This window comes from Lathyrus oleraceus, chromosome 1 (genome assembly GCF_024323335.1).
Source record: "Lathyrus oleraceus cultivar Zhongwan6 chromosome 1, CAAS_Psat_ZW6_1.0, whole genome shotgun sequence".
NCBI classification, from domain to species: Eukaryota; Viridiplantae; Streptophyta; class Magnoliopsida; order Fabales; family Fabaceae; genus Lathyrus; species Lathyrus oleraceus.
This window is the reverse complement of record NC_066579.1, coordinates 203,239,262-203,250,594: the sequence shown is the minus strand read 5'-3', so window position 1 is coordinate 203,250,594 and position 11,333 is coordinate 203,239,262. Positions and strand designations below refer to the sequence as shown.

The following is an 11,333-nucleotide window of genomic DNA, read 5'->3' as shown; positions in this document are numbered from 1 at the left end:
CTGTCATCTTTTGTATGATCTTCTTAATGTTCTTATTAGCAGCCTCCACGGCGCCATTCATCTTTGGCCGATACGGAGAAGAGTTATGGTGCTTAATTTTGAACTGCATGCAGAGTTCAGTAATCATCTTGTTGTTCAAATTAGTACCATTGTCAGTGATAATCCTTTCAGGGATGCCATATCGACAAATAAGGCTATTCTTGATGAACCGTGCCACCACATTCTTGGTGACAGAAGCGAATGAGGCTGCCTCTACCCACTTCGTAAAGTAATCGATAGCGACAAGAATGAAGCGATGTCCATTAGAAGCCGTGGGTTTAATCTCTCCTATCATATCGATGCCCCACATTGCAAAGGGCCAAGGTGCTGTCAACACGTTCAATGGAGCCGGAGGCACATGCACTTTGTCCGCATAGATCTGACACTTGTGGCAGGTTCTGGAGTGATGGTGGCAATCAGCTTCCATGGTAGACCAATAATACCCTGATCTCAGAATCTTCTTGGCCATTGTATGTCCATTAGAATGAGTCCCAAAAGTACCGTCATGCATGTCTTCCATAATCTTTTCTGCTTCCTTTTTATCCACACAGCGAAGCAGAGTCGAGTCATGATTACGTTTGTATAACACTCCATTACTCAGAAAGAATTTAGCGGAGAACTTCCTCAGGAATTTTCTGTCATTGATGGATGTCTCTTCAGGGTATTCCTGAGCTTCTAAATATCTTTTCACGTCGTGGAACCAAGGTTTCCCTTGTACCTTTTCAGTGTGAAGTTCATAACAGTATGCCGGTTCATCCAATCGTTCAATAGTAATCCTGGGAGCTTCACCGTCCCATCTGACTCTGAACATAGATGACATGGTAGCTAATGCGTCTGCCAACTGATTCTCCTCTCGTGGAATATGTTCAAATGTAATCTCTTCAAAGTATGGGATTAATGTCATCACCCGTTCTCGATAAGGGATGAGATTTGGATGTTTAGTATCCCATTCTCCGTTGATCTGACTGATTACCAAGGTCGAATCTCCGTACACACTCAAAAACTTGATTCGCCAATCTATAGCAGCTTTGAGTCCAAAAATGCATGCTTCATACTCAGCCATATTATTGGTACAATGAAAACATAGTCTAGCTGTGAAAGGCGTATGGTAACCCTCGGGAGAAATGAGTACAACCCCAACACCATGGCCCAATGCGTTAGAAGATCCATCAAAGACCATAGTCCATCGGGATCCCCATTCGGGTCCTCCATCTGGTTTAGGTTTTTCATCATCAGTAACAAGCATGACATCCTCATCGGGGAACTCGAAATTCATAGATTGGTAATCGTCCACCGCTTGATGAGCCAAATGATCAGCTAGCACGCTTCCTTTGATTGCTTTCTGGGAAGTGTACTGGATATCGTACTCTGTTAAGATCATCTGCCATCTCGCTATTCTTCCGGAGAGGGCAGGCTTCTCGAACATGTATTTGATGGGATCCATCCTAGAAATCAACAAAGTGGTATGATTCAACATATACTGTCTTAGTCGGCGAGCAACCCAGGCCAAAGCACAGCAAGTTCTCTCGAGCAGTGAGTATCTTGTTTCACAGTCGGTGAACTTTTTGCTCAGGTAGTATATGGCATGCTCTTTTCGACCAGACTCGTCATGTTACCCCAATACGCACCCCATTGAATTTTCTAACACGGTCAAATACATGATTAGAGGTCTTCCTTCGACTGGTGGTATCAAAATTGGAGGTTCCTGGAGATATTTCTTGATTTTGTCAAAGGCTTCTTGGCATTCGTCATTCCATATCATCTCTTGACTCTTCCTCAGTAATTTGAAGATGGGTTTACAGGTAGCGGTCAAGTGGGAGATAAATCGGGCAATGTAGTTCAAGCGTCCCAAGAAACCTCTGACCTCTTTCTCCGTACGGGGAACTGGCATTTCCTGAATAGCTCTCACTTTAGCCGGGTCGACCTCAATTCCTTTACCACTGACAATAAAGCCCAAGAGTTTACCGGATCTTACTCCAAAGGTGCATTTGTTCGGATTCAATCTCAACTTGTACTTCTTCAACCTCTCGAACAGTTTGTATAAATGATCGAGATGTTCCTCTTCAGTAGGAGATCTAGCTATCATGTCATCCACATATACTTCTATCTCATGATGAATCATATCATGGAACAAAACCACCATAGCACGCTGGTACGTTGCCCCGGCGTTCTTTAGACCGAATGGCATCACCTTGTAACAGAAAGTGCCCCATTGCGTCACAAACGTAGTTTTCTCCATGTCCTCAGGTGCCATCTTAATCTGGTTATAACCCGAGAAACCATCCATGAAGGAGAATACTTTGTGTTGAGCGGTATTGTCTACCAGAACATCGATGTGTGGGAGTGGAAAGTCGTCCTTGGGACTTGCTCTATTCAAATCTCTGTAATCTACGCACATTCGCACCTTACCATCTTTTTTCGGTACTGGCACCACATTAGCAACCCATTGAGGATAAGAAGTAACGGCTAGGAAACCGGCATTGAATTGTTTCATAACCTCGGCTTTGATTTTCTCAGACATTTCAGGACGCATGCGGCGAACCTTTTGCTTGACAGGACGGCAGTCTTCCTTCGTAGGCAGCCGATGCACCACTATATTAGTATCCAACCCGGGCATGTCTTCATAAGACCAGGCGAAGACCTCTACATAGTCACGCAACATCTGAATCAATTTTTCTTTTACACTGTTTTCCAAATTTGCTCCTATTTTGACTTCTTTTCTGTCTACCTCAGTACCCAGATTTACGACTTCGAGTGACTCTTCATGCGGCTGTATAGTCCTTTCCTCTTGCAGTAATAGTCTGGCAAGCTCTCCAGGGACTTCACAATCTTCCTCACTTCCATCTTCGGCTTGGTAGATTGGATTTTCAAAGTCATAATGAACAGTAGCGGAATTATTATCAATAGGATCCAGAGTGGATACGGATCTGCAATTTGTTACGTGAGTGTGTGTAAGAAAGCATAGCTTGTTTGAAAGACGACAGGAAAAATAAAGAGCGCAATATTTGAATGCGAAAAAGTCCATTGATTTATTGAATATGAATATGCTTATGAAATGACAAAACCCTTAACAAATTAGCTATTGTGCCCCGGGCATAGACACAATGCTTTAAGAAGTTCAATTAAAATTTGCAATACTAAATGGACAATAACAATTACTCCTGACTAAAGGAGATCGGGATAGTGTCTTCAGCCTTCCAATTATTGAGTCCGTCACCAATTGTTGGGTAGATCCAACTATCCAGGTCGCAATCACTGTCAGCATCTTCTACAACATTGATTTGATCTTTGACCATCTTTTCAGAGTTGAATCCCAGACCAGCTTTATCAGACTTGTAGGGTATGCTGATCAGTTGACCCCAGCCAGTACAGCCACCATCTTCAACCACAGATTGAGCGTCCTTCAGAGAAATCATGGCAGGAGGAGCACGAATAACCTTGGGCACACAGGAAGTTGGCTTAAGGACAGGATCGGGCGGAGAAACCACTTCAAATGACTGAGACGGAGTTTCGAAGAATTCACCATCCATCTCAACGTATCTGAAGGTATGTACACTACTGACAATGTATTCTTCTTCCCCACACACAGTGACAATCTTACCCTCAATTGGATATCTCAGCTTTTGATGGAGAGACAAGGCTACGGCACCTGCCCCATGAATCCAAGGGCGTCCCAGTAAGCAGGAATAAGCGGGGCGAATGTTCATTACGTGAAAAGTAGTGTCGAAAACCTGAGGTCCTATCTTGATAGGGAGAACCACTTCACCATGGACAACACTCTTTGCACCATCGTAAGCATGCACCACAATGTCACTAGGCTTCAATTCAATGCTCTTGCAGTCAAGTTTATCGAGCACGGCTTTCGGTAACACATTCAAAGAGGATCCATTATCGATCAACACATGAGACAGGGTGATCCCTTTACACTCAATGGAGATATGCAGGGCTTTATTGTGGTTCTTTCCCGCCGGCGTCAGGTCAGCATTGGAAAAACCTAGGCCACCGTCGACAGTCAGATTAGCAACATAGTTTTTGAACTGATCGACGGAGGTCTCCTGAGGTACATGGGCAGTCTTCAGGAATTTTATCAAGGCATTGGCATGAGATTCGGAAGATAACAACAAGGACAACATTGAGATTTTGGAAGGAGTATGCCCCAACTGTTCTACCACATCGAAATCACTCTTGCGGATGATTTTCAGCATTTCTTCCATTTCTCGTTTGGCAACGTCTTCAGTAGTAGCTTCGATCGGTGTCTCTGACTGAGAAGGGTTGACCGGTTCCTTTCCTCGGTTTTCGGGGACTGGAGGTGAGATCCTTCCGCTTCGAGTGACTTTACTAGTCCCAACAATGTCATTGGGGTTAGCAGAATCACCAACTTGCTTTACGCCATGGATATAAACATCACCTCCATAATTCCACGGAATAGCTTTGTTTGAGGAATACGGGATCGGGCCAGGTGCAGTAATGATCAGGGGAGCTACTCTGGGCTCAGCAATAATCTTCACAGGTATTCTGGGAGCGGTAATCTTCACTGGAACCTTGGACCTTGCAATCACAGATACTTCTTCAACAGGGTTTTCCGTCTTAGAAACCCTTTCAAAGAGAATTGTATGATCGTCCATCAGCCGTTGAATACCATTCTTCAATTTCAAACAGTTGTCCGGCCAGAGTATGCAGAGGTTGCAATCTTCAGTACAACCTGGAAATAAACCAGCTTGCAATAAATTCTTCTTTATGATCGGGAGAGGGGATGTCAAGTCCGCTACAGTAGTGATGAGAGAATCGTCATCGAGAGTATTAACAGCCTTGTCATGATTAGGCATAGGAGCAGTGATGACATTAGGCGTCTCCGGAGGCTCGAACTCAATTTCCCCAGCGTCGATCATGTCCTGAATCTTATTCTTCAACAGCCAACAATCGTTTGTATCATGCCCGGGGCTATCGGAGTGATATGCACACCTGGCATTGGGTTATAACGAGGCGACGCAGTGTTGACATTTGCAGGAGGACCTCTGAGAGCGATTAGGTTTACCTTCAGCATACTTTGCAGTGCTTGTGCTAAAGTCATATTGAGCTTGGTAAACTGCCTTCTTGGTCTGTCTTGTCTTTGCTGGAAGTTTTGAGCTGGCGGGGCTGCGATCGTCACTGCTCCAATGGCATGGTCACCATTTTTCTTATTATGATTCTTTTGACCGTACACAGCATTTGATTCATTCTTCCCATGGTAGGACTTTTTACTGCTTGTAGAAGCAGCCGCCTGTAACTTCCCACTCCGAATTTCGCTTTCCACCCGTTCACCTGTCAGTATAAGTTCAGTGAAACCTGATGAAGAACTCCCCAGTAGGTGGCTGTAGAATGGGCCAGTCAGGGTACCCATGAACAGGTCTACTAATTCTCGGTCAGTCATAGGGGGTTTGACTCTGCCAGCCAAATCTCTCCATTTCTGAGCATACTCTTTGAAGCTTTCTTTAGATCCCATAGCCATATTCTGCAACTGTAGCCGAGTAGGTGCTAATTCAGAATTGTACTGGTACTGCTTATAGAAAGCCGTTGCTAGATCAGTCCATGTGCGGATATCAGAACTCTCGAGCTGATAATACCATTCCAACTGAGTGCCAGACAGACTTTCTTGGAAGAAATGGATCCATAGTTCCTTATCAGTGGTATGCGGCTGGATCTTTCTCACATAAGCCCTTAGATGCATCTGAGGACAAGACGCATCATCGTACTTATTGAAAGTGGGGATTTTGAATTTGCGAGGAATGGTCACATCGGAGACCAGACCCAAACTTTCGAAATCCAGACCAGGCGCCTTCTGGCCCTCCATGGCTAGCATGCGTTCTTCCAGCAGTTTGTACTTATCATCTCTTGGAGAGTACTGTTCATTCTCATACTCTTCATCATCATCCTCAGGGTTAGAGAAATCAGCATTCTCCTCCTCTGAATCATTTTCCGCCCCCTCTTCTGGGCCATTCGGGATTCCAAATTTGATTCCCGTAGCCTGTCCTTTACGCCTTCTGCCCGGGTTAATGAAGCTCACAGCTTTCTTGTCCTTCTTCTTTTCGGCCAAAAGAGCCTTCAGTTCTTCCTGCCCCTTGGATAAGCTTAGCATCATCTCCTTGAATTGAGCATTCTGAGTCTGGAGATCTTTGACAGTTTGTTCGAGATCCATTTTTCTGTTTAAGAGGCAGACCGTGAGAATATGGTCTTTTAGAACACCTGTTATGCAATGTTATGTTATGCGATGCAATGTATGAAATGTTTTCAAGGACTTTTGGAATTTAACTCTGCATAAATCCCCCATAAGAGAGAAATGTTTATTGCTACTTTTTTTCAATGTTCATTACAAAAGGAATAATAGTAAAAATACAAGGAAAGCTCAAGTCTCCCAGGGGCGACTTCTTTTCGGGCGAAGATATGCATTGAGTCTTCGTTCCTCATTAAGCTGACTGGTGAGCTCTAACACTTTCTTCCTTTCTGCATTGAACTGAGCTTCGAAAGTATCTCTCTCCTCTCTCAACTGGATCCAGGATCTTTTCAATTCCTCAACATCAGTAGGCATATCGGGATAAGGAATGATCTGGGAAGTAGCTTCTTCGACCCCTGATTCAACAATCAATGGTCCGACTGCAAGATATGGCATGACAAGTTCGCGAGCTCTGGCGCGTACCCATCTGAGATAAGGCTCCATAGGAATAGAATTTTTCTTTCCTAAAGTGCTTCTTTTCACCATGCCCCAAGCTCGTACAAACCTTTGGCGGAGACCTTGAGAGTCATTGTCATAGTCAAACACTGTACCTTGAATAATCATTTCATGTGGACCATCTCTTCGAGCATGCCCAAACTGACGTAGGGCTAAGGCAGGATTATAAGTAATACCTCCTCTTATCCCCATGAGTGGTACATTAGGGAATTCTCCACAACGGTCGATGAGGGTGACATTTTCTCTGAGATTGGAACACCAACGGATGTCTGAATGGGAGAGTGTCATTATCCTTTGAGACCATTTCAGATTTTGATCATTCTTCAAGACTGATTGAGGGAGGTGCGAAATAAACCACCTCGACAACAAAGGTACGCAGCACATGAGAGTCCCTTGCCTCCTCATAGTACGAGTGTGAAGGGAATGCAAGACATCTCCAAGCACGGTAGGCACAGGGTTATGAGTGAGGAATATCTTAATAGCATTCACATCTATGAATTGGTCTGGATTAGGGAATAGCACCAAACCATAGATTAGCAATGCTAGAACATCTTCAAAAGCATGGACCTTCATAACCTTTAGGAATTCTCGGGCCTTACTTATCAGAAATTTGGCAAGTAAACCTTTCATTCCACTCCTTGTTACCCAATTAGTTTCAATGTCGGACTTTGTCATGTGTAAAGCTGCGGCAACTTCTTCAGATTTTGGCATCTTTTCCAGACCACTGAAAGGTATTTGATCCAGGATAGGTATCCCAAGCAGCTGGGAGAATTCTTCTAATGTGGGTACCAACTGACAATCTGGGAAAGTGAAGCAATGATGTTTAGGATCGAAGAACTGGAATAGGACTCTCATCATATCTTCCTTGAAACCAACGGTAACTAAGTTGAGAAGATGACCATGTTTCTTGTTGAACTGAGCATGATCGGGGAGTTCTGACACCAAATCCTTGAGTTGAGGAGAGATTGCTACAAGATTGATCCGGATAGTCTTCCTGGAAGCCATAACCTGTTCAACAGAGCAAAGCTAAATCCCTAAGTCCTTGAAATGGTTAGTATGATGATGCTATGATGTTATGATGTTATGCAAGCACAAGCATGTCACACAACAATTATTCCTAGGTTTTAAGGCTTGCATGAGTTCCATAGGTGAATACCCTCCCCACTGAGGTTTGGTTGGTTCAACCTGTCCTAGAATAGTAACCGGGTTCTAGAAGGATCTCAGATCATCGACCTTCCTTTAAGTCCACTTCAGTGCAACGCCAAGTGGTTGACCGAAGCTTCCCTAAAGTCCAATCTCAAAGAGTGTAGTATCGAGTATCAACCAACCTCAGTCGGAACCGAAGCCAGTTATCTCACTACTTTCTAATGGCTAGGATGAGTCAATTAGGGTTCTAAAGGTTTGGTTAATGCTTTGATGACACCACGCGGGAGCCAAATTTTTCCTCAAGTAACATGAGGAACATCAGGACAACCAAAGTGTCACATTAACCGTAGCTATCATTTTAACCATTCCAGTATACGCCGGATAGTCGCGATGATCTATTGCTACTTACCTAAGGTACACTAGATCCGGGTGTAGGATCTTTCACTCAAAGCCCCCTTAAAAGAAGGAACAATAAAACATAAATGATTTTTTTTTTATTTTATTTTATTTTTTTTTTTTAAGATGGACCTCTCTTTGTAGTCCCCAGCAGAGTCGCCAGTTCTGTCATACGGTGAACTGGACTTTATTGGATTTTTAATCGTAATGTCGCGGTTAGCAAGAGTCGCCACCGACTTTTCTTTTATCCCATAAGGAAAGGTGGAAAAGAACAGGAAATACCTTAATTTAAATTCTTAGGTTCGGGAGGTACTTTATACAAAGGGAAGGTATTAGCACCCTTTGTATCCATGGTTATCCATGGGCTCTTAATTGCTCAATCATTTATGTTTTCCTAGTTTGAAAAGTGTTTGTGAGATGTGTGAAAGATGTTTTGAAAAGGAGAATTTAACTTTGTAATGATTCCTGCATGAATGTATACAAAGTGGTTATCTCGCTTAGTTTTGGAAGTAGTTTAGAAAAATATAACTCGGCAATGATCCTAGTGCGGATGTATGCCAAGTGGTGATTTTCCAAAAAGGATGTTTGAAATGTGTGAGTTGAAAAATATTTCTTTAGGTTATGAATGAGCAATTAAGGGTATACCTGTCCGAGGTCTTTCCGGTTATTTCCTATCCTTATGAGGATAAAACTGTCCTTACTATCGAGAAGTAGGTAGTTTTATCCTTTGGATGTAGAAGGGTCATCGTAGGGTCATCGGCTGGTCATTGAAGGCAACAGTTGTGAGGATACCTTAGCATTCGAAGGGACTATCATCATTTAACCGTAGGCTATACCGAAGGGTCATCGAGGGACGAAATCGTATTTCCGAAGGCAACATCCGAGGGACTATGATGATTTTACCGAAGGGTCTTTGCTAAGGATATCCCCACATTCGCAGGGCATGACCGTATTACGCAATCGTGGGGTAATAGAGAGAGGTCCGATATTATTTATTTAAAGCCCGGATTTTAACAATTAATTAAATAGCCGTAATCAGTTAGGTAATTAGGTCCACAGTAAATCAATGAAATCAATACATTAAAAATCAAGCTTGGTGATTCAAGATGAATCTCCACATTAAACTTAGGTCAACCCAAAAACCATCTCTTCAAGAACGTCCACACCTAAAGCGGCATGCCTAGCCGGCTATTTCTTTGGAAGTATGCTAGCCCTTTACACCATGCAACACACGGATTAAAGCATTGAGATAAGATACAAGTGGAAATTGCACCATAAAATGAATATAACAGTCAGGAATTTAATCCAAATAATGCAGAATCATGATTAGGTAAATAAAATGGGCAACAAAGAGACAAAGCAGCCCCTGTCCCGTTTGCCTCTGCTTCGCCTAGCGAAGGCTCAGCGAAGGCTCGCTGCGAGCTCGCCTAGCGATGAGCTAGCGAGCGGCCACGGGTTTGAAATTTGAGAACAGTATGACCTCAACCTGCAGCATGGCTTATAGCATCCAACACATAATTATATGGTTCAGCATTCACAATATTCAGGCACACTTACATTCACATGCAAAACTTCAAATATGTTTATGAATTCAATTATAATATCATCCACAAATTAAGAACATGAAGCGGTACCATATGCCAAATGAGAGTACAAAGCGATATCACATGCAAATTAAGAAACTAAAGCGGTACCATATGCAAAATAAGAATATAAAGCGATATCACACGCAAATTAAGAACACAAAGCGGTACCACATGCAAATTAAGACAACAAAGCGATAATAGTGATGCAAACCTGTTTGCAATCGAATTGCAACCTTGAATTGGCGAGCCGGATTGAGTTGGGCGGCGGTAGCTTCGGAGCGGGTGAGCGGCCTTCAGGGTTTCCGCCTTCTGAACTCTTTGGATCAGCAGGGTTTCGGTGCTAGGGTTTCCTCTGGGTCTCCGTGTGAGTGTCTCCGTGTGAGTGAGTGTCCTTTTTCGTGGCAGAGGAGCTGGTATTTATAGTAGTGGTAGTGGTGACCTAATGGGCTTAAAATGAGGTCCAAAACATCAAATTCTCGCAAGCTTCGCTAGGCGAAGGAATTGCTCGCCTAGCGAGCAAGCTAGGTCTGGGCTTTTTGCTGGATCTGATGCTTCGCTGGGCGAGTGGCATGATGAAATGTTCGCTAGGCGAAGGAGCTGCTCGCCTAGCGAGCAAGCTGTTTTGGGCCGCCTTTGGACTGGGCCTGTTGTGAGCTGGGCTTTTGTCCATTTGATATCAGCGCCTTGCATAACAAGTCAGAGGGTCTTGAGAAATGCTTTGTATTGTCGACGGGCAAATTTTGGGGTATGACACCGTCACAACAGATCAAGGATCAATATTTACTGGTAAAAAAATGCAAGAATTTGCTAAGGAAATGGGTTTCAAATTATTAACTTCTACGCGATATTATGCTCAGACTAATGGTCAGGTCGAAGCAGCAAATAAGGTGGTAATTAGTTTGATTAAGAAACAAGTGGGGAAGAGGCCCAAAAATTGGCACAAGACTGATCAGGTTTTGTGGGCGTGTCGAACCTCCCCCAAGGAAGTCACTAATTCGACCCCATTTCGACTAACCTTTGATCATGATGCAGTTTTACCTGTCAAGATTTACCTACAATCAACAAGAATTCAAAGGAATCGTGAAATTCCATCAGAATCATATTGGAACATGATGCTAGATGAGTTAGTTGATCTAGATGAGGAGAGACTCAATGCCTTGGAAGTATTGAAAAGGAAGATGAAGAGAGTAGAGAAATCTTACAATAAGAAGGTTATAGTTAAGACGTTTTCACCTGAAGACTTGGTTTTGAAAGTGATCCTTCCAATGGATCAAAAGGATAGGGCCTTAGGGAAATGGTCCCCCAAATGGGAAGGTCCTTTTCAAATTTTGCAAGTATTCTCTAACGGTGCTTATGAGATCGAGGAGCTTAATAAAGATAAAAGAATCTTAAGAGTGAATGGAAAATATTTGAAAAAATATAAGTCAGTTCTCCAAGAGATAAAAATAATAAATGAATAA

At 43.1% G+C, this 11,333-nt stretch overlaps 1 protein-coding gene across 1 annotated transcript; it reads left to right on the top strand.

Moving 5' to 3' along the window:
• The first annotated feature begins 10,667 nt into the window (after positions 1–10,667).
• Positions 10,668–11,333, top strand: LOC127099893 (uncharacterized). Its single transcript, XM_051037414.1, has one exon. The coding sequence runs from the start codon at positions 10,668–10,670 to the stop codon at positions 11,331–11,333; it is 666 nt and encodes a 221-aa protein (XP_050893371.1).